We start from the raw sequence: 24,043 nt of genomic DNA, 5'->3' as shown, positions 1-24,043 counted from the left end.
AGTCCAGCTCTTGCTGGGCTCTATTGACAGCAGATGGGGGAAGACTGGCCCCAAGCTGAGGCCCCAGATGGGGGAACTGGCAACAAGGGTTGTCCCTGGCAGCTGTTTCTATCACAAACTGCCCCTAAGAAACCCCCTCCCTTCCCTCACCTCCCCACCCTGCCCTGCCCTTGGAGGAGGCTGCACTGCTGCTCCTTATCCTGCCGGTAAAGCAGGGTGAGTCAGTGACCATCGTGCCTGAACCAGCCGGGCAGCAAAGCAGGGCAAGCCTGAGGTGTCTGCATCGCTTCGCCTTAACTGCACACCTAATGTGGGTAAAGCAAAATCACCCTAAAGATTACCTGTGAGCAATAAAGACAATGCTCTACTCCCAGCTAGCTGATAAGGACACTCACACTGAAAGCAGAGGGAATGGCAGGACAGCTTTGATCTCTGGCTGTGTTTGCCTAGTGGTAATAAATGATAATGTATAATCCCTCGCAATCCTTAACCTCCGTTTGTCTGGACATAAACAGTACAATCCCAGACTGGTATTTAAGTGATCAGCAGGAACACCCGCATCTCTCCAGCAGCCATTTATTTGCTCGGACCCTTGTTCACTGTATGAAACATTTCAGTTAATGTATGTAACTGCTCCCCCCTGTGCTCCAGGAGCCTCCCCCCCGGCCCGTCACTGCCAGCAGCACAAAGGTGCTCATTTAGAGCCAGAACATCAACCTGATCCACGTGAATGCAGCCACAGACAAGCACCATGCTCTGCATAAATACCCCTCTTGTTCTGAGCGCAGGGCCTGAGGCTGCCAAGCTCCACTGCTCCTCTGCCAGGTGCCCTCAGAGCACCGGGGCCCAGCACCAGGCAGGATCAGAGCAATGTTCATTGCATCGTGCACGATGGTCCTGGCTGTCTCGTTATGGGGTACTTGGTCTCTGTGGCTCTTGGAGACCAGGCTGTGGTCACGGTGCCTTCCCCTCACCTATGTCATGCAAGCGCATGCCTTGATGTGCAACCACCACCTGCGTCTCCTCTATCCGGGACCTTCTCAGATGCTGCTGGAAGCCAAGAGGAAGCTCACAGGAGCCTGCAGAGCCACTTTCTGCCACCCAGCCCCCTTGTGCCCCTGGTGCAATGGGCACTGCCCCATCATCCTCACCCGTAGGGAGCCAGCTCCCCAGCCTTCAGCACGGCGATCACTCTGCCCCGCTGGGTGCCCGACTCCTTCTCCAGCCCGATAACGATGATATCCCCTCCTCTCCTGGAAGAGAAACAAGGGAGATGTCACAGGTACTGCACAACGGGGACTGCTGAGGAAGATCCATGCTGGGTATCCATCCCCTGCTGCAACTCCTGCTGCAGTTATACAGCGTTCTGCAGGGAAAGGGGACTCTGATGCCATTGAGGTGCATCTGGAATCCACTACAGTGAGAGCCCCCAGGCCAGGCAAAATCAGATCCCCAATGGTTTCCATCAGCTCAACAGAAGGCAACAGGATTTGCCAGGCTGTGTGTGAGCAAGGGAGCTGCCTGCTGGTTTTTGTTACCTCAGTAGCTGGGGAACCACAGCTGTGAGTCTTACCACCCACCTTCTCACTCTGCTGAAATCAATCTGGCATGACCCAAGCTGTGGCCATGCTGCTCAACACCAAATAGCTTTAAAAAGAGGTAGAAAATTGATGTAATGTTGTACTGGGAGCAAAGTGTCTTGATTTTTTAGTCCAGGTGAATGATGCTGGGAATGCAGAAGCTCCTGAGTTAGCCTGAGATAATCTCACATTCAGCCCAGCAGGGATTTTGATGAAGTTCTTTGATAAGTGACCCTCTTACCTGGGGATCCATATGAGGTCTTTTACTGAAAGAATCTTGACAGCTTGAAGATGCTGCTGCATGTTGTCCCCCAAAGGCACAGCATCATGATCCAGGGAAGCCTTCAGCTCATGGAATTTGCCAGACTCCTCAAAATCAATGGAGAGGAATGCACTGGAGGAGCTCGTGGGTGAGCTGGGCAGGCTGGAGGGGCACCGGGTGACCCTGTTAGGAGGCGAGGAGGAGTAGGAAGACACAGAGCAATAATCTGTGAGCGAGTCCTGGTGGTTCAGTATCTGGGTGCCAACCTCTGGGCTGTAGATAATGCTCATGTCCGCCAGCGGGCTGCTCTCCATCGCTTTGTGGTTGATGGGTGCTGTGGCTGGGATGGGTGCTGAGGGCTGCTGGATTGTGAACATGTCCCTGAGAGGGCTGCAGTCCCCGCAGAAGTAGCGTGCACAGAGCTGGTAGGTGGCAACGTGAAACATCACCAGGAAGTTGCTCTTATCATCCAGGCACCACACCACCTCCTCGCCGTGACACTCGGAGTTGCAGGCGATGGATGTGATCACCGAGGGCGGGCTGAAGGGCTCCAGCCTCCTGCTGATCTCCATCGAGGCGCAGTCTATGATGAGGATGCCGGGGCCATTGCTGTACCAGACCTCAGCCCCGCTGCTGGCAATCTCCATGGCCCTCACGGGGTACGGGTTCTGCCGGGGGTCGTCGTCAGGAATGTTGAATTTGGACCTGTTTGCCGTGTGGGAGCACAGGTAGGAGCAGCTGTCCCCTGGGATGCCCTGGGACACTGAAAACACTGCTACGAGTCCATCCGACAAACCAGCCAGCACCACGTACGAGTTCTGCAAGGAAGAGAGAGCAGAATCGCCATCGGATTCTTTACTTCTCTGCAATCATAGGATGGTTTGGGTTGGAAAGGACCCTGAGCTCATCCAGTTCCAACCCCTTGCTGTGAGCAGGGACACCTCACACTAAACCACGTTGCCCAAGGCCCATCCAACCTGGCCTTGAATGCTACCAGGGATGAAGCATTCACTACAAGAGCTTTCAGTCCCAGAGGCTCTGGCTGCCTCTCTCAATTCTACAAGTACACCAGTAACTTAACCAAATCACTCAGTGATAACAGCAACATAAAAAGAAGTCATTACATAGAAGCTGCTGCAGAGCCATACTCCTCTCACCCAGTATTACCTCTCTCTTTATTGGCAAGGGAGGACAGACAGACCTGGCAGCCTGCCCTGAAGGTTAACAAATTCAAGCTGGAGTATGTTCAGAGACAGCCATCATGATCCTATGAATCCAGCTGGAGAAACCCGGCTCATTTCCAAAAAGGAGTAAAAGCTATTGCTATCAGTGTAGGCAGGAGAGGAAGAAGAAACACAGTAGAAAAGGAAAGAGAGGGAGGCAAACAGGAGCACACAGTGATCGCTCTGCCTCTGATGTCTCTTGCTTTGACAGCCCTGCTCCTCCCAGGGACACCCTCTGGGATCCTGACAGCTCAGAGACACCCCAGCAAAGGGCACAGAAGCAGCAGCGCTTCAGCAAAGCGGATTCCAAGTGCCATGAACAAACCTGCAGGTGGTTAAAAACCTGCCTCTAACCATACAGATGTGCTGGCTGCAGGAGCCACGGCTCCGTGCTGCTCTGGAGCCCTGCTCCAGTGGATGCCGTCACGTCCCATGGATGGGAGCCGGTGAGGAGGACACGGCTCGCCGGGTCTCCGACTCCTCCAGCTCATCACAGCCGTGCAAATGCTGTTAAACAGACTGGGAAATTAATCTCTCGGGAGTAAAACTCCCCATGACCTTGGGTCTGCACCAGGAACTCCCCCGTCTGCGAGGCAGATAAAACAATACCCACCTCAAAGGCCTTTCTATTTCCTCCCTGTGGAGCAATAAATTCTATATAAAGACCCTTTGCCCAGGGCTTTTTTGCTGTTGTTACAATCTGGTTGGACTGAGAGAGGCAAAGTGAACAAACCAGACAGAGCACCACCAGCTGAATGACACCAGCTCACCCCTCTGCAGCGAGACAGGCTGGGGACTCAGCATCACCTCTTGCTGCTCATAAATTAAGCGAAAACCTGTGTCTTTCCAGGGATCTTGGCTGTGCCAGACCTGGAAGACAGCTCCCAGGCTGCTCTAAACCCACAAAGGCCAAAATCAGTGTCTTGAATTGCTCTCAGATATCAAGGGGGCAGATAGCATAGGGTAAGTATTAGTTTAATTGATTGCACTGTTTGCAAGGCTCATTAAGACTCTTGGATAAAAAGCCATTATCCTGCATACAAAGTATGAGTAAAACCCTGAGTGTGCTGAGCCCGTATGACTAATCCAAGTCACAGCAGAACTTTACTGTAATGGGAAAAAGTAGGGAAGCAAGTGGAAAGTTGTGAAATGGGACCTGGACTTTAACTCAGTCCAGTCCCAATGCTCTAACCACTAATTAAAAGAAACCCAAAAGGCCTGTACTGTCTGGTGCCATGTCCCCGCTGCCATGTGGATCTGGTGCAAAGGCTCCTGGATGTGGCTTTGCCAGGGAGTTGCGTCAGTAGGTTGGGACATGGCACAGTGCTTTGCACAAGCTGGGTTCTGGGTTATTCTTTCTTTGGAAAGGAGTTGGATTGTTTAAGACAGAACAAAACAAAGCAGAGCAGCCCGCATTTCTCTGGTGAAAATGGGCCAACTTTTTTTCAGACCCTCCACAATAGGTGCTTTTACTAAAAATGGAGAATTTTAGAGAGGAATATCTGACCTTAACCATAATACAGGTTATGGCAACGTGAACTGCTCTTAGTGTGACACAGGACACTTAAAGTCTCCAGAGATCTCTGTCATTTTGTCTCATGTGAGCTGAAATCAGTGAATTACCCAAGCACAGGCTTCATAAAAAGTATTCTGATTTTAGTTTATTAGTGTCAGCTACTGCAGAACAGAACCCAGCTTCCCTCTGGGTTCCACAGGCCAGATTGCCTCAGGGCTGAGCAATCAGCGCTGTTACCAGGCAGAGCTGCATCACTGATCCCCACCCAGCTTCACCAGTGATACCAAATTCTAGCCATGGCTGGAAAAGCACAATGGGGGAAGCAAATCTGGAAGTTATTTTGTGCTCTGAGGTGATGATTGCTCACTGCCTTGGCTACTGGGACCTGTTTCTATCCAGCCACTGTTGTTATCTCTCTGTTTAAGAAGGGAGGAGTGCTCAAGTGCTGAGAAAAGCCCCCAGCCTGCCATCCCTTGCCTAAGACAAGGGACTGACCGTATCACAGAAGACCATGGCAAAGGCCACCACCCATGGGTTCCATTGACCCACCAGACTTCATTAGGTGCCAGTGCAGCTGGACAAAACCCTCCAAATGAGGGTATTACAGCAGTGACCAGAGGTAGGCAGGGCAGCAGCCTCCAGAAACCTTAAGTAACTTTCTCAGAATTCATTTTCAACATTTGGGCTCCATAAAGAGCCAACAAAAACACACAGCAACAAAACTGCATTTGAAGTCTCCGTCCTGCCAAAAGTCCCACTGTGCCAGGGAGGAAGGCCTCTGAGCGGGGCTGTGATGGTATGTGATGTGCAGGAGATGAGCTGGCTCCAGACGTCCTGTTCTCGTAGCTAAGGACAGTGCAAGGCTTGGAGCCATCAGGAACAGGTTAAGAAGAAAAATACATCCCCCAACAGCCCAGCCTTGGTCACCTCCTCCTCTCCTCCCCGCAGGGTCTGGCACTGCTGGCAGTGAACGCCGCAGCAGGCTGCAGCCTTTAAATGCAGCTTTTGTTTTCATGTGTTCCAGGTTTCTGCAAGGGGCCAGAGGCTTGAACCATTCAGGTTTCTCTCTCCCTCAACGTCTCCTTGTCAGAACGCTGCAAACCAATGCAGAAAGCACCTTGGTTTGCTCTTTTTAACCTGTTTGTTTGCTTATCTGGGTTTTTTTTTCTGAAAGGAAATGTTCTTGTTTGCCAAACCCAGTGATGCTGGTGACAGAAAGCACGCAACAAAAAAGCTTAACTTGTACAAGACTTTTTCCTTGGCGGCAGAGTTTTGGATTCTGGGGCCCTCTCTGCTGCTTTTAAATTTCCATGATGCTTCCTTTGGATGAGAAACCACGTTTTGGAAACTATTTCTTTTGGATCAGTCTTCCCAAGGCAGTCGTAAAGAATTCCCCTTCCCAGCAACATCCCTCGGCAGTTCTCTGACTGCAAGTTACCTCACATCTCATCAGCTAAAGGCTTTCTTCCCAGGGAAATGCAGGCAGTTCTGCTCTCCACTGGACAATAATGGCTGTGTGATAACTCTGATACAGCTCCCTGTGCTGTACAGTGAGTCTGACAAGTGTAAGCTTTCCACTGAGCCTTGCTGGAAGAACTGGCTCCTTCAAAAAGTGGTTGAGTTTCTTGCCAACCTGGTCTGCACATCCCTATGGCTGCTGCTGTGGCTATTTCACTGCCAAGCTCATTCATAGAAAGGAGAGAGGAAAAAGTAAGTCCAATAAACTAAGAAGGAGTACGCTGAAGGGATGTGGATTTCTGGAAGGTTGGGTAGGGTCGGGGAAGGAAGGGAGGTGTCTAGACTCAATATTACTATTGTAGGGCCTGGCATTATTTATGACATTTTCTAGGCAAGCCACAAACTGGAAATAGAAACCAGGAGACATAAAGCCACTCGTAACCCTTGAGGAATGGCTTTGCAAGCTGTATGACAGTGGAAAAGCTGAAAGCGAAAGACTCATTCAACTGTCCTGGACAAAACCTCAGGCAGCATGAAAAAGAAATCTGCCCTGCACATCAGAAATGAAACTCCAGGTCTGGGAGCCAAAGAAAGCTGAGAGATGCAGCCTCCCGGCTGGTGAAACTCATCCCTCTGCCAGCTTCACATCTATGCCCTACTTTAGTCCTCCTGACACCATGTTTGGAAGTGAAGCAGTCCACCTTACACTAACCATCTGCCTCAGAGTCAGTCTGCAGCGATGCTGCAGTTGGAGCCAGAAACGGACAGCAACTCAGAACGGGCATGTGGCATAAAGCAGCTCCACTGTTGCTCTGAGAGCTGCTCCATACTGAGCTTTTAGACACTCACCAGTCTGATGGCATTTGCAGAAACTACACAGCTACTAACAATGCTGGAACATAATTATATGTTTTCACTTGAGGTGGCTGTAAGCAAACCAGAGGTAATTTAGCCCCGCACCACACCAGTTTTTATGCATCTCCCAAGACTCGCACGATAGGCAGTCCTGTCTCTTGCCAGTAACTGGATGTTAGCAATTCCAGAACTAGACAATATGTAACTCTTGTCATTACCTGTAATTATCCATATTATCTATAAGATTATTACCCCTATGAGCTGTATCACCCATGTGTTCTCATTCAAAACCAAAAGAGAAGTGTGGCTGAGCCTAGACAGTATTATCAAGATGACTGTGTGCACAAATGACAGGATGCACACACACCAGGGAAAGAGTAGTTACCAGAGCTAGGATATAGGATACTCAAACCCTGCATCAGCAGTTGACAAATCTCCATTCTAATTATTGTTTCATGTCTTCTCTACTTTGCTTGATCAACCTAAACGTTGTCTTCCAGTGATGTGGAAACACAGCTGGAAAACTTCCTTGCAGAGGAATTTGATCTATTTTGACCGTTTTCCCAGCAGGCTTGGAAGTGCCAGCTTTGGTCCCCGACACAGGTTCTTGCCCACACCTCTCTGTCTTCTCACAGAGGCACAAAGATCTGGAAGCCTTCTCCCCATGCTGCCAAAATGTTCCTGGGCATTGCAAAGTCCAACACGAGCTAGCAACAAGCCACACAAACTCTGGCAGCTTGGCTTAGTCCCACGAATGCCCCTTTCCCTTTAGGTTCCTCCTTACCTTTCTGACAACGGGCATTACTAGAAAGCAGCTCACAGTAGCAGGAGTGTCTAAACACTTTTGTGGAGTCTTTAAAGGACACATGCCCTGCAACCCGTACACAGAAATCTTCTGATCCTGTGAAAGAACACACAAAACTCTGTAAATCTCAATCATCTTCCATGTTTTTCATATTTTAATACCTGAACAGGATCAAATTGGTTCCAAGACCATTTTTCACTTGATATCCAAAGCCTGGATTTCTCCTTGTTTTCCCTGGAGATCACAGGATAGAAAGCAGGTACTACCTTCCCCAGAATGAGCTGTGAGCAATGGATGTGCTATCCGGAAGCCACCAAAATCACCACTACAGGTGTTTTATTACCACATCTAAAAGCAGCATTTGACAACCCTGACTGCACAAACCCCAAACATGCCAGGACAACTGAAACATGTTGTATGCTATTTTGCATGAATCTGTCAATCCAAGGAAAGCCAGTATTACATTGTATGTGGAATTATGCCTGCTCCATACCTCATAAATCTATTAAACTGATGCAGAGCACCCAGTGAAGGGAATAGCAGCACATTTCATTTTTATTGAAAAGGTGGCAATACAGTGCTTTAAGATTTTTGAATTCTATTTTTTTCCATCATTTTTGTTATAAAAAAGAGGAATATTTGAACTTTGCCTCCATTTGGGAACAGAAAACGTCAATATGTCTTATTTGCTTATGGGAAAAAAAAAAAAGCTGTATTCTCACTCAGTTACAGTACCTGTCCTAGGTTGTGGTGAATTAACCAACACAAATTATTTATTCAATAAGTGTGACCCTCTTTCCCACAATGAAACACTGAACTTCAGGAACATTTCAGTTTGTTTCAGCTATTTTTAACTTGCTTTGTGTCAAATGATTGTGTTGGGACTGGCTGACACTTAACACAGCCCTTTGTGATGGGTGGACAGGGGCTCTGGGGAGTACGTCAGCCATGCTCTCTCACTCTTATCTTCTTAGCTGCAGTTTTCCATGGCGAACACAAAACTTGGGTACCCACTTCCCACCAACTTTGAAATCCCTCAGGCCTCTTTCAAAACCCCACCCTTCCATGCATGGTTTCTTTCACTGCTTCCCTTTATCGCCCACAGATAAGGACATTTCCCAGATGAAACCCTGGGTACGGATATACTACAATTTTGCCTTGGAAAGCTGAAGTTCCCACAATTGCTTTGAAAACCAGGAGGCAGGATTTTGATCTAGGTGTCAGCTGTCTGACATGTAGAAACAACACCCCCAAAGGCAGCAGATGCAACGTCACGCTGCTCATCCAAGATGCCCATGGTCTCAAACACTCTCAGCTTTACTAATTTAATAAGCTCTTTCTCTTCATTTGTGTCTCTTCTAATGAGGCCCCTTCTTGAGCAGGGCACTTAGACTTAACCAACACTCACCTCTGTGGCAGCCCAGAGGGCATTCTGAAATTTGAGTTGGCAGCATAGCTTCATTCCTGGGCAGCTCATCCTCTCCACTTCTATGACTCCTTTCTCCAGGTTCACCACTGTGTAGTTTCTGAAAGGAGCAAATAACAATTTCCTATAGCCAGCATTCAGCCTGCACACTGCTGCAGGACAGTACGTGGCATTTTTGGCCAAGCCATAACATGACTGTCCAGATGTGCACAGGCTGCAAGGATCGACAACCCTCCAAACAGCCATTGTAAAGGAAGAGAAATACAGATGTGCACAAGTCTTCCTCAGGGGGCAGATATGCAATTGTTTCTATGAAGATTTAAACTCAGCTATCTGACTTTGTGTGGAAATGGATGAGGAGAACTATGTGGTTACTATAATTCATCTGTGAGACAAATAGCTCCAGCTGAACAGCAGTATTACTAGCTATTAATAGTAATTAATAGCTGTGAGGTCTTAGCCCATCTTGCCCATTAGGTTCTCCAGAGAATATGTGCTCATTTTCCAAGTTCACTGCCTTAGTATTATCTGGCTTCATTACTTATTCTAGTACATAAAACAGAAGAGCATGATTCTTCCAAGTAAGAGCAAAGACCTGTAACCTGATAAAATGATCTCTAAATATGCCTGATTAATATTTTTGTAACTACACATATTTTGTTTGGGGAGTTTATTGGGTTTGCACGTTTGAACAATAACTGGATATTCACACCCACATCTGTGAGCCCCAGATGTTTTACCAACTGTGGCACGAGCAATTACACAGCCTGAAATCTGTCACATATAAGTAATTTGTTATTCAGCAGTCTCCAGCAAGTGGATTGTCCAGTCAGGAAGCAGATTCACTGAGATATATTGCTGTGAATATTTGGACAACATCCACGCATTCAAATTACATCTGTGAGTCCCATGTGTTTCAACAGTTTTAGCAGGAGTACTTGTACTGTCTGCACTGAACGATTGAGCAGGCACCACGAAGAGTGAAGCAAATTGTTCATAAACAAATCACGTCCCTTTCCCATTAGGATAATGGTTACAAATAATGAACACATTAATATAAAATTTAGATCAGTTTGTGACTGTTTCCAGAGAAGACTGAGGCTATAAAAATCAGTAACATCCATAAAAATAAACCTAACTAGCCATGGGTCACATACGGCTGAGCAAAACGCCATCATCTCAGTCACAGTTTAATAACATTTTAAGCACATGCCTATTCAGTACAGCACACATTTTACTGGCAGTGTACACTTGGATGCACACACAGCTTCAGGCATGTGGTCAACTCCTGATGATTTCAATAGGATTTAAGCATGTGCTTAATTGCTCTGCGGAACGGAGATGAAACTGCAGTCGCAATTAGGAAAGGTTTAGTGTTAAATGGCCTCATTAAGGAAGACAGAACATGTCTGTTCTCATGTACAAATGCTTCATCCCGTGTGCGTGAATCACTACACTGCCCTAAGCTTCTCCTCATATTAACTGAAGCTGAGTTAAGCTCATTAAATAGCCTTTATAAAGCAACCACCATTCGCAATTAAAAGAGTTTGGGAAAACAGTGTTCACCGTATCCTTGGCACTCACCCAAATCCACTTTCACCTTCTCTTTACCTCCCTCCCAGGGGCATGAAGTGAAGATGCTGCAGGGTTTTTACTTAAAAAGAAAAAAGAAAGAAAGAAATTACAAATATGAGCTGTCTCACCTGGTGTCTTCCTTCCCGTTCCAGAACACCACAGTATAATCCTGTCCTTGGGAGCAGAAGAAGGAGGACTGCTTCCCACAGGATAGCAGGTACATAAATGTTGCAAAGGTAGGATCTTTCATCTGTCCTACCACAGAAATGGCCAGTGGACGCTGTGGGGAAAGGAAAAAGGAAAGGCATCTGTCACACAAGACAGCCGGAGGTCCAGATCATGAAAGAATTACAGTAAGTATCAATTATTAAAGCTGGAGAGCCAGGAAGTGGCCTCCTTCAATAAAGACATCTGCTACTTTCTCAAATCTGCACCAAATTCTCCTTATAAATCCCACCTCATTGGTTCTTAGTATCCTCTGTATCCCACTGAAGCCAAGCCTCTTCTGTACTTCCATGGTTTGATCAGTGATTCTCTTCCACATTTTATCAATTCATTTCTTCAGGTTTATGCATTTTGGAAGCTGCCCCACTGTCACTGCCATGACTAATAGCTGTGAGTCAAGCTGACCTTTGTCTGCAGGACAGCAGCTATTAAACACCAACTTGTAATTAATGAAAAACATAATGCAGCATCATCCTTTTCTCGTACTTCGAACCCTTTTATTCCTTACACTGCCTTTCACAATCTCAGGCGTTTGGAAATCTTTGTAGTTACACTCACAGCATAATATTGTAGAAATCATGGGTAATATCTTGCCCTGGTGAAATCAATACCCAAACTCCCACTGCCATCAAGGGACCTTCATGTCACCGCACTGTCTAAGGCCACCAATCTGCCACCATTTCATTCATAAAACTCTCATTTAAGTCAAGAGCAGTTCTGGGCCAAATCAGCAGGAGCAGTAAATGGACAAACAAGCTGTCTGCTGTACCAAGAACAAGCTCAGCTCTCCTGTGTGAAGAGGGCTGCCAGATCCCTGTAGCTGTAAGATCAGAAAACGCTGGTCACAAAAGGGCTGTCTTGTACCTTTTCTGGCTTAGTGTCCCAACACTCCATCATGAGTGCCTGCATCCTATATAGCTGCACCTCTTCTGGCTGCCCAAGAACAGGACGGATCCCTTTGGACAGCTTCTTTGCAATCTGGAGCTGGTGTTGTCCTAGCACAGGCCGCTGACCAGACAGCAGCTCATACAGGACCATCCCGTATGAGAACATGTCCACCTAGAGCCAGAAGCAGAGGAAAAAACAAGGCAAACCCCCCTTGGTGGATGGAGAAGGAAGGAAGGAAGATCTCAGTGGGAAAGCCAGTGCTGCACACCATGCATGTGTAAGGGAATTCATCCCCATGCACGAAGCCAGCACCCACTGCTGTCGCACAGGAGCTGCCCCCATGGATACACCACAGTTACCTTCTCATCATAGACTATGCGAGGCCTGATCTCAGGAGCCTGGTATCCTGGTGTGCCCTCCACGCCAAGTGCACCTTCATGGAACGACTGCCGGGAGATCCCATAGTCAGAGAGTTTGATGTTGATGTGCTCTTTGACATCCAGGGACCACACCAAAATGTTATCTGACTTCAGGTCACAGAAGATGATGTTCTTCTTATGCAGGTAGGCAAGGCCTGTTACAATCTGGTACGCTATTTTGTGTGTCAGCATGTGTCCCAGCGGCACAAAGGAAGACCCTGGCCCAAAGGAACAGCCTGTCTTCAGTTCTTGTAATTTCAACAACTGCTTTTTTCACCCCCTCCTTTCTCTTTTAAACTCAGAGCAATAACTAACAACCTTTTAAAACATCACTCAATGTCAGGATGTGAAGTGACACTGTTCGTGTTACTATTCACATCTGACAGTTCTATTATATTCCTTTTTTAAACCCTTTCACTTCTAAACCCCTAAATCTTCTGGTTAGAATCAGTGTCTTACCGAAAACTGACACAAAGCCAAGGTGCCAAGAGGTCAGATGGCCTCAACCTATCTTGGAATTAGTGTCATTCATTTGACAGTGACAGAAATATAGATAATTATGAGGGAATTCAGAGTGCCAGACACCCCTCTGCAGGTGGATGAACACAGCATTCCCCATGCAGCACTGAAGTGAGATGCACTTTTTAATTTGCAGAGAAATTGAAAATCCAGGTCTCCAAAATAAGTTTGACAATCCTGAGCATCAATTTTTACTAGGTTCCCAAAGGCACGGTTTAAAAGCAATTCCATCCCTCCCACTTCCCCTAGTCTGGAAAAAAATCCCCTCTAGTAAACCAGGCAGTAATTTAAATGTTGTTGACCATTTGCCACTATCACGACTCAGAGAATGAGCTCTCCCAGGAGGAAAACCCTGGTTTTACCTTTGGAGTTTTCAGACAATACAGTGGTGAGGCTGCCCAGGGGGGCCAGCTCTAAGGCAAAGCAGAGAGGATGGATGCTGATGCCAATAAGGGAGACGATGCACGGGTGTTGCAGCGAGTGGAGCATGCTGGCTTCCTGGCGAAACTCTGAGAAGTTCTTCATGGCATCCATGGCTCTCAGGTGTTTCAGCATGGTATCTGGCAAGACACACAAAGCCCTTCTTACTCCCCAGCTGAGAAACCAAGTCAGAAACTCTTTGGAAGGTGCTAATCACTGAGCAAATGCTGCAGGAGGTGCAGGAGGAAGGCAGCTTGTGGTGTTACACCAATACCAAGGCTTTAAGTTGCATCATAGAACGGTTTGGGTTGGAAGGGACTGTGCTTTCTGAAGCAGGGACTCTCTGGGTATGGATGTCACATTGCAAACCCTCTGGTGAAAGGAGTCTTCCCTACCCTTCCCCAGCTGCCCTGCCAGAAGAGGGACACTTCACAGTAACTGCCTTTCTGCCACAGGTCACCACAGGCTGCTCAGGCAGGCTTGGTCTTTCCCAAGGATTTTTGTCACTGTGACAGCAGCTGATCCACAGCTCAGGGGTTCAGGAACAAAAACGAGGAAAGTGAGGCACTTTTCCCTTTCCTTTGTCCATGGACTGAGGCTCTGCTGGAAATCTGGGCTTGACAGACAGCATGTGCAGTACTAGAGCCTGTCCCTGCCTAAAGGAGCTGGCAGCCTGAGGATTTCCAATTTGCTTTCTGTAGCTGCTGGCACAGATGGAGTAAAAGACTTATTCAAAGGTAGAGACTCACAAGCCCTTAGTACAAACCCATGCAAATCCACACTTCTCATTGCCAAACAGCTTGGGAACAGGAGATGAAATCTTACTTCCCACCCCAATCAAGGGCTCTGCCTTGGCACCCTGAATCCACCCGGCAGGAGAGATGCTTCCAGTAGTGCCAATGACCTTCATTGCTGAAGTGCTTTCATGAAGAACTCGAAGATGCACCCTCCTCCTCCATGGAAACACATCCATTTTGCTATATATTTCAAAGCTGTATTTAAACAGGTGCTGCCAGCACTTTGGAGAGCAAAGCCTCTTTGGTCTTAGCTTGGGATAGCAGACTGCAAGAGCCGATTCCTGACACCGATGCTGTGTACTGTACCTGCAGCTGAAGTGGGAGAACCCTTGCATTTTTTAATCTGAAATCTCTTCACAGCCACTGGTTTTCCTTGGTACCGTGCCCGATATATAACGGTTCCACTTCCACCCTGGCCAAGAACGTTGTTTTCATTTTCACTGCATTCCAGTTTGCTATTTTCCAGGAACAGTCTGCCAAAAGGAGATCGGGGCTTTTTAATTAAAAGTTTCAAAGATGTTGTAAAATCATGGTTTTAATGTGATTTCCATTTCCACAAATCCCTAATTGCTTCTTGTCTTATCTACTGAGAGGACCAAATCACCTAAACTACCTTGGTCATCTCAGCGTGCTCTATGCTGGCTCATGTTGTACAACAGGTTTCTAGCAGAAAGAAGTAACTTGGACAAATGAGCACTAAAGTCTCTTTACTAATTTATCCCACAAGAATCAAACAGATTTGGAAAGCACATAAGCTCCTTTTCCAAGCAGATGACAAGGTACAGCTATTTGTACCATTTATCTGTATTAATGATTTTTTTGCTTCATTTCCCTCTCTTCTCCACTGAGGCAGGACAGGATGTTTATGAACAGCTCCACACTCTGAAACCTGATTATTCAAATCAGCTAGCTGTTCCCAGGCTGCAATTCATCACTTCCCCACTCTTCCAGAGACTACTTTTACAGCTGTTCACACTTCAAACATCTCCACTCGCCTCATACCCGTCAAATAAATCTCTAGGAGATAGCACTGTGAGGAGAGTTGTCGTGATGAGCTGATGGGGTGTTTGCCCAGTGAAATGACCCCAAGAAAGGAACAGGGGCCAGTGGGAGCTCAGAAGACTCTGACAGCAGGCAAAAGGGCTCAGTTTGGTCTAGAGGTCTCATGGCTCTGCATCGGGCACAGAAAGGTCTGAGAGAGTGTGAACCAAAAGAGACATTGATATCTTGTCCTGCCTGCTGTCAGGAGGTCTCTTGCTCTACACAGTAAATAAGAAGGGGTGTTAGACCGAACCCATCTGGGAATGCTGTTAAGCTACTTAAAGATTTGGCAGTGCTGCTATGGGTAGGGAAGAGGCGTTTCAGCTGTTCAGAACTGCCACACTACTATAGAACACATCCAACAGCTCTCAGCCAAGCGGGAGCCTCAACTCAGTGTGAATTCTCTAGTGGAGTCTAAATTCACTCACCTATAGGCTCTTAAAACTAAAGGTGATTTCAGTGCCAGTCTTGTGACGCAGCAGCACTTCCTTTTGGTTTTGCCATATTAAAGTCTCTTTTCTGGGATCCTAGAAAGACTCAAACTACAGAAACCTCTGGCGAGAGTACTGGGCAATGCAGGACAGCTGGGGCTTTAAAAAGGGACTCTCATATTGCACCACAGTGATCTCAAAGGACCCCCTGAAGTGATGACTTGGGTCAGCACACAGTGATTGTCTAAGCGAGTGTGCTGACCACCAGCTGAGCAGTTTGGGATGAATTGCCAGAGCAGGAATTAAGAGTGGATGAATTTGTTTCCTGTGGTCAGTATGTTCCTCTAGCAGAGATTATTTAGGAAAAAGATCCAACTGAATTACAGAGGCACACTGAAACTTAATTAAAGACTATTAAATAACATTACCTGGCAGGAAAATCAGTCATGAAAAGCTCTGGGACCAGCTCTTGGAGAGAAACAGGGATGTCAGGGTGGTTTGGACACGTGATGTAGTCCAGTTCAATGGCAGTCAAGACACAGTCCTCCATGTTGAAGTACTGAGCGTCCTCTGCCCTCTCACCACACTCATTCTCCAGCTTGGAAGCTGCACAGATGTGGCAGGGCACATACTGCTCCATCAGCAACGTGCCATCACTCTCAGTGGCTGTGAGTGCTTCAAAGCAAGCAAGCAAACAGAAAACAACAACATAACCCACACAAACTGATAAGGAACAACAGCTCCAAATACAAATGTCTGCAGTCACTACCTGGATCCACTGGCTGAAAATGGTCACACTCACAAAAGCAGCAGTTTAACACTGTTGTGTATTGACTGGAGTAAGAAAAGAGCTTTTTCCAAAGTGTACACAGATAGCAGAGACAGTACTGAGGAGACAGGATTGTTGACATAACTGAACAGCTACTTTGCTTTGGTCACAGGTAACACACAGGCTCACAAAGAAAATATATTCAGGACCAGTAGAAACTCAAAGTATATGAATAGAGCTTTGGAGAGAACTTCCTGCGTGCTGGGTGTCTGTGAGCTGCATACAAGGATCAGTGTGCATGCTAAAGAGCACAACCATGCAGTGGAAGTACAGCGGCTGCCCAGGAGCCCCAGCCACATCTGCCTTGCAGACTGCAAACTGCCAGGTGGCTTCATACGGAGAGCAGGCATGGGAATGGGTTGGGAAGCATGGAATGCTGTGCTCAGGCTGAGCACTTCAGGTGCAGGCTAGGAGTAAGCACTCACCTACAGCACCCAAGTTAGGAGCACAGTTACCATGTACTCACTCATGGGCAAATTTTCAGCCCCTCCAGGGGAAACATAGATTCTACCAAAGGTAAACCTTTGGGAGGTTCACACCTCTTCCACTAACTGCAGAAGGATTAGAGGTGACAGGCTCCATTAAATGCCTACAATTAGGCAGAGTGAATATGGGCCACAGCCTTCAAAGTCATGACTCTTTTCAAGCTTTGGCAATAAATGTTATCCTTATTTTAATCCAAAGGCAAATAAAACTTTCTTTTATCTTCATAACACACAGAACATGAATATGTGAGAGTGCACAACTGCTTCCTCCAGAGAGCCTCCAATTAAGTGATTTTGGCACTGTTTTCTAGCCCAGTGTGGGACAAGAAGGAACACTTCAGATTTTGTTTTGGTTTCAAACAAAGTGCATTGGGGTTTCAAAGAGCCCGCTGGGTAACAGCAGGATCTGTGCTAATCACAGGAAAAACAACTGCAGGAGTCAAGGAAGTTACCTTGGCACAGAGTCCTTGGTATCATATTCACTCATGCCTCTCCCATCATAATTTTATAAATTACAGGGTGTTAGAAATGGTGGACAAATGCTGATCCCAGCTGACGCCAAAATGAGTTCTGCCATCGAGGGACAGAGCCAAGTAGTTTGGGCCAAATCCTGCCCCTGCAATGAGCACTGGAAGAGTCTTTTGAACTCATACAGAAGCAGGTCCTGTTTGATCTGTAATATTTCACCTGTGCTTACCGTGACTGACAGACTGAAAGACACAATGTCTAGACCAAGGTGTGCTGGCAAAAAATCCTGATCTGTCTGCAGGTTTATCAGCTTTTACCAAATGTTATTGGCTTGAGACTGTCAGAGCCTGAGGGGTCCTCAATTAACACCCAGTATTGTGCACCTGGAGAGCTCTGTCAAAGAGCCTTCTGTTAGAAAGACCTAATACTGCACAGAAAATTACAGCAGTTCTCTTACCAGGAAACCACTGGTCTATCAAAGAGTTGACATGATCTGTGATGAAAGCCATTGCTGAAAAGTCTCTCACTTCTGACTGGGAAATGATTTTAATTCCACCACTTTTTTTCTTTTTCCAGTTCACATCAGAAGACTCGACACTGTGTAAGAAAGGCAAAAGACAGCCCCATGAAGCTTTGGTGAAGTATCAGTGTCAGCAAACTTTCTTCCTCGCAGGAAACCTGAATTACATAACAACATGTAGTTCATAAGTAATCAAAAAAGAAATGCCAATTGCTCACAATGGGTGAATGCTACAGAAGGTCAGACCCAGAGAAAACTCTGGCCTAAGTGAATTCAGTATAATAGAGACTTTTGACAGAAACGCCCCTTACAGAATGATAGAAGGATAAGAATTTTATAAAATTTATAAATTTATATAATAATTTATAAAATTCCAGTGATTTTTTGTTACTATAACTTCCAAAAACTGTTTGGAAGAGTTTATGGACATAATTTTTGTGTAATGCCCACAAAAGCAAACAAACCCCAAACCCAACCCAAATCCCCCACCCATTTAATACAAAGAGCTGAGTTCTGTAACTCCCTGAGGTACATAGAGAGATAAGAGGTTGACCACCACCATGGTCCAGAATTAAGGATTCCAGTGTGTGATTTGCAACGTCTGGGTGCAAATCTCTACTCAGCCACAGACTGTGTAGATGAACTCAGGAAAGTCACCGTGCCCCTTCTGGTTTCCAACCATGCAACAGCATCAATGGTTCCTCCCTATCCTGCCAGTGACTGAAAGAGCAAATGCATCTGCAGATACTACAGAGATTAATGTCTTAATTAGTTGCCTACTCCCTACAGTTGTGAAAGAACATGGACAGCAGGTTTTTCTCCAGGCTTGCAGCCAGCACACACTCTGCCCTGGCCAGCTTAAACCTGTTGTCCACAGTCCCTGAACCACACAGTCTGATAACACAGAAGCACCTCCACTGATCTGAATTATTGCCACATGGTGGTGATGCTTTAGGATTCAGTGGAAAAGCCCCTGCTGTAACAAAATCTTTGCATGTGATAATGTATGATTTTACACTGGTAAAGAGTTCTGCACTGAGTATCGCTTTGTTTTCAGGCCTCTTTAAATCTGTGGCTGCAATAACACATTAGGTTGATATATTCAGAACTGCAAACAATCAGGTACTCATCATTTTTGTCACCAGTTGTTACCAGATGAGTTATGTCTAACAGAGGAGCCTCGTTTTCTACTGATGAGTGAGCATATACCATGAGTTAGGCTCATTCATCTCCATTCAGATGATGCGTTTCATAGTCCCCTGTCATGCATGCTGCATTATGAACACAAATTACCTAAGATAGCCTCCATCAAAGGTAACGAACAGACCTTCCTGCCAGTAAACAGTGTGAGTCCTTTTGACTCGGAATGTGCTGCAGCGGTTCCTTTGGGTGCCTGTGAAGCTGTAGATGGTCACCTTTTTGTTTCTTGTCTTGGTGTTCTTCTTGTTTTCAAAAAGCTGAAACAACAGAAAAGCATGAAAGTCATTAAATCATTGAAATTTCTTAGAAGGATGTTGGTTTAATCAAGAATTAAGGTGACTTCATGTTTTGGCCTTCACACATGTTATCATACCTTTGCCATTTAAGAGCAACTTGTCCTCATAAAATTTCAGTGACAGAATGAAAATACATACAGTAAAAGTTGTTTTATAGCAATGAAAGTATTTTTCATGCACTCAAAAGGGAACAATTTCCTATCAGTGAAAAAAGTTAATTCTGTAACTGTGACATTTGTTACATCAATTCTGCATTTGCAGAAGTCTTACAAGCCTAAAGAAGAGCTAAATGTTCTAGTGAATGATTAAGTCTGCCCTTAATGTAGAGTTAACTTTTCCACCTGTTTCAGTGGGAGGAAGATGGCTTTTCTCCAAGACACTTCAAACCAGCACTTGGAGCAAAATGTATTTTAAAACCAAAGACTTATCTGCAGAACTCCACTGTATTCATTGCTCTAATGCTTATTTGTCTGCAGATGGGTTAGATGCCTGGAATCTTTTCCATTCACTGCAGTGAGGACTGGATGAGGTCCCTAGCAAAGGTGCTCTAGGGTTACATAGTGCCCTTGAGGATGTAAGCAAGGGGTTGCCAAGACAGTCCATTAAAACAGGTAAAGTTATTACATGGTTTGAGAAGCTTGGAACACTGAGGGCCTTCCAAACCTAGGCATCATGTTTTCCACGTTCTGTACATCAATGACAGAACACACTTTAAATGGATAGCTGTTAAGAAGATACCACAGTAGTACTAAAAATATTTTGCAGGTGTTTATTGTGGTTTCCAGCAGGGCTATGTTTCTATGTTTTCAGATATAAGCTGCTGCAAAAATAAGTCTGTAATAACATTAAAATTCACTTAGCTTTCAGAACCTTACAAGCACTGCTTTAATGATAGGCATACCACTTGCACTAATAGGGTGCCTGCCTGCACTCATTATCACATTAAGGCAACAGTCCTGTAATTTTCTTCTCATTTAAACCCATATAGATTCAGATAGCTGACTTTACTGGAGCTATTCCAGATCTCCTCTGGCAAATTATGTGAGCAGAGCCTGGCCCACTGGAACGGTCATGGACAAGAGCCACAGGCAGAACTCCAATTACTTGTAATTGGAAGATGCTGGAGGTACTGAGACCTTCCAGGGGATCATGTTATAAAGAGGCTGTGGAGAACACAGGCTTTCTTCCCCAGTGCCAATCTGCTGTTCTAAATGACACCTACTGTGAAAACAGAATCAGATTTTGAGTGCAGAGTCTCATTTCTCCTTATTTACTAAAATAACATTATTGAAATCTGTGACTGAAGAAAGCTGGATATGAAGAGACACCCACTTAACACTACACTGAACAACTTTAGCTGTCTTCTTTTGCTTGCAGAGAGATACAGCAACCTACCTGGAGGTCCATCTCAGCCAAGCTAATTAACATTCGGGCTATGAATCTTTGCCAAAAGCCAACTGGGACAAAACTCATCTTGAAGACCCTTTGGACTGTGTTTGTGGTCTGGTGGCAGAGCCCATGGATATCTAATGCTGGCTTGGTAGGAAGCAGATGAGGGAGGAGGTAGCTGAAACACATCAAATTCAACAGCTCAGATTTTAGCTACAGCTTGTAACAGTGAGTGTATTGTTACTGGATAATAAGGCAATTCAGTCTCCAAAGAGATTTTTAATGGCACAGCCTACTGCATATAAAAAAGCTTTTAGAATAAAGGCGCTGCAGCAATACATGGAGAAATTCATTTACACTATGGAAGCAAGCAGGGCAAAGCAGACATTACATAATTCAGCCAGGGCTATTGGACAGGGCTAAAACTGATGTAATGAGCAGGACATTTGTGTATGCATTAAAATATAAGAGTCATTAGAACAGCTGTGATGTTGGGAGTCATTATTTTGGTATCTTTACTACTCTGGTAGTAGAGCAGAGAATTACAGCTGTATTACAGCTGTGCTCCTGTGTGGAACAGAAGATAAATGCAAGAACAACCTATACCAGCTCAGCTTCAGTAAGTCCAGAAGGTGGGGGGAGGAGGTACTGTGGGAAGTGGCAGTGAGGCTGCAAGGACTGGGGCTGCTCTCATTCTCACCCCAGTCCCAGGATGAGAGCATCTTACAGGTCAACATGATAGGGTTTCCTGCTGCACCAACACTGCAGCTGATGGACTCCCTACCACATCCCTGACAAAGTCCTGGCCAAGAGTGTACTTTGCCAGGCTGATGCCAGCAGAGATAACACTTGTCTTGCTCACTCTCCTCCTGCAACCAGGTTATTAGGTTCTTTGCCCATGTGTAGAGGAGACTCAGTTCTAGCCAAGTCAGAAGTAACAGAGCTACCCTGGTGTAGAGGACCACAAATTTTTCAGATCTACCAGTAAGCTCAGAGTATTCATTTGTCCTGATCTTTAATATTGGGGAAGCTTTTGGAAGACAAGAACTGTTTTGAAAACAATGAGCTTAGGGCTTTCAATACCTGCCAATAATCTCTTGACAATGATACTCTTCAGTACCAAATACATTCCAAAATGCCTATATGATCAAATAATCTTACATGCTTATAAACAGAAATACTGCTGCATTATCAGTGTTGAGCCTGAGAAAATGTGTTGGCATCTGGGGCTCATCATTGACGGGCACAATGACAGCAATGAGGCAAATGGCCAAGAGGCTTGACCAAAATAACAGTGGTAGGGTCTAAACACATAACTAGAACTAATGCTGGGTCCAAATTCAGTGCTTTAAGCCTATTATGTTTTCTCTCTAGCAGCTGCAATATTCTGTAAAACCTGAAATATCAGCTCAGAAAAAACAGCCATCACGAGACAACAGCTCTCTCCATATGTCACAGTCCATAACATCTGATGACATTTTAAGATTGAATTATCCGATCCATAAAACATCTTTGGAATGTAAAACTGATAAAGATTTCTCTCCACTTATAAATTACAGTAAGAATGGACATACTTTCAACCCTGTTTTAACAAGCAGAACAAAGCTAAATTACATGCACCTTAGGCAGAAAAGTGGAGTGCATCAAACTACAAGCTCTTGCTCTATAAAGGTAGTGGATGCATCATATGACAGCCAATACATTTTCCCCAGCCCATCCAAGAAAGGGTGTAGGAGAATAAGAAGGCCAGTGAGGCCCTTCTGGACCACAACTATATAGTGGATTATAATACAGATGGTGATTCGATGCTCTTGAACAACAGCCAATGCAAATTTTGAAACTATGTGAAACATGCCCTCATCCACCCTTTCAGAACAGAAACTGGCAGCTGCCTCCTCTACTGACTGCACAGAAACTCTCTCTGGCAATCTATACAATAATTGCAGAAGCACAGAAACAAATAACTGCTCTGTGTCTGGCTAGTACATTAAATTAATCCAACCTGCTAAGAGCTACAGTCCGTCAGTGGGAAGAATATTCTGCTAATGTGGCTTGGATTGCTCTAAAAAAGATTGGGCAGGCCATGAAAAAGCAGTTTCCTTGTTCCTGAGGCACAAACAATGTAATTGCCTTGGAGAAAAATGGCAGATAGTGACAAGGAGTCCAAAAGGCATTTTGGACTAAGCAGAAACATTGCTGCTTTATCTGTGTTAAGCCTGAGAAAATTTGTTGGCATCCGGGTCTGGATAAGTGACAGGCATAATGACAGCACAGAGAATGCTGCACTTGTGCTGGCATTCAGAGCTCCCGAGAGGCTCAGGGCGATGCAGCCGTGCTGTCCTGGAAGGGCAAGGAAGTGAAATGCAAATGCCACATCAAAAGTGCAATACAACTACGGTTTCACTGCTAACACAACAACAGGCTGTCGCCAAGCAGATGGGAGAGAGAAAAATAGCAGGGAACTCTGCCCAGAGGAAGAGGGATCGGGGGGCAGATGGGAGGAGGACTCATTAACATTTAAAGAGAATGAGGTTTCCTAGACCATTTCTAGGAAAACTATTGATCAACACCTATTGAGGCTAAAAATGTTACTGAAGCTCCACTTTCCTGATTTCACTAGAAATAAAACACTGCTACGTTCTGAACTGACAATTATTGACTACCCAGAGTTTTCTGCCATACTCTTAAGTGAGGATCTTTCACTGGAAACAGATGACTCCAGCCCATCTATGTTTCAGGCCTGGCAGCCAGGAGCCTCACATCCTCTCTCAGCTGCAGTCATCCTGGCTGAGCCCTTACAGCTTCCAGCTCCTCATTGCCACATCCCTGGTGGTGTCATCACCCTTCTGTGCTGGTGGCTGAGCCTCTCACTAACCTCAAAGCACCGAGTGGACAAAGACTTGCTTTGGAAAGTTCTCACACTAGCCTGTCTGGACCAAAGGATACTCATGCCAGGAAATACAGCCCAAGTGGATGGGTGCCTTCCATTACACTGTTTAATGCGCTCAAATATCTTCTCATAGCAAGATCCTTGTCAAGACAAATTCTGTTTGATTAAACAGACATTCTTCTCCAGCCTGGCTAAATATCTTTAATTATCAACATACCTGTTATTGGCCACTGGCAGTGCAATTTCAAACTTGGCCAAGAACTGGAAGTACTGCTCTTCAGTTTGCTCAGTGAAGCCCGTCCCAACCAGCAGCATTCTGAGATCCTCTGCTCTGATGACTCCATTCTTAGCTACAGACTTGGAGCTCTTGATGTTGAAAATCCTCTGTAGACACTCTGAGAGCCAGACAGGGTCAAGGAAGTAGAGGTTTCTCAGGCCATGGCTTGTGTCTGGGAAGTGCAGTAGTGTACCCGTTTCTATGAGAAAATTAATTGCTGCAAAAAATAAAGAATTGTAGATTAGCACT

At 45.7% G+C, this 24,043-nt stretch overlaps 1 protein-coding gene across 1 annotated transcript in view; it reads right to left on the bottom strand.

Moving 5' to 3' along the window:
- Positions 1–24,043, bottom strand: part of LRRK1 (leucine rich repeat kinase 1) — a gene marked incomplete at both ends in the record, with an annotated part of 73,081 nt that overhangs the window by 994 nt on the left and 48,044 nt on the right. The window contains 14 exons of the mRNA XM_080626528.1: positions 1,152–1,253; positions 1,822–2,660; positions 7,679–7,795; positions 9,108–9,225; positions 10,829–10,980; positions 11,790–11,984; positions 12,173–12,450; positions 13,114–13,311; positions 14,275–14,441; positions 15,869–16,115; positions 17,680–17,819; positions 19,036–19,199; positions 20,634–20,805; positions 23,735–24,011. Coding sequence (XP_080482654.1) covers positions 1,152–1,253; positions 1,822–2,660; positions 7,679–7,795; positions 9,108–9,225; positions 10,829–10,980; positions 11,790–11,984; positions 12,173–12,450; positions 13,114–13,311; positions 14,275–14,441; positions 15,869–16,115; positions 17,680–17,819; positions 19,036–19,199; positions 20,634–20,805; positions 23,735–24,011 — 3,166 coding nt within the window. The remainder of the gene's footprint in view (positions 1–1,151; positions 1,254–1,821; positions 2,661–7,678; positions 7,796–9,107; positions 9,226–10,828; positions 10,981–11,789; positions 11,985–12,172; positions 12,451–13,113; positions 13,312–14,274; positions 14,442–15,868; positions 16,116–17,679; positions 17,820–19,035; positions 19,200–20,633; positions 20,806–23,734; positions 24,012–24,043) is intronic.

This window comes from Psittacula echo, assembly GCF_963264785.1.
Source record: "Psittacula echo genome assembly, chromosome: 10".
Taxonomy (NCBI): Eukaryota; Metazoa; Chordata; class Aves; order Psittaciformes; family Psittacidae; genus Psittacula; species Psittacula echo.
This window is presented reverse-complemented; position numbering and strand designations above follow the sequence as displayed.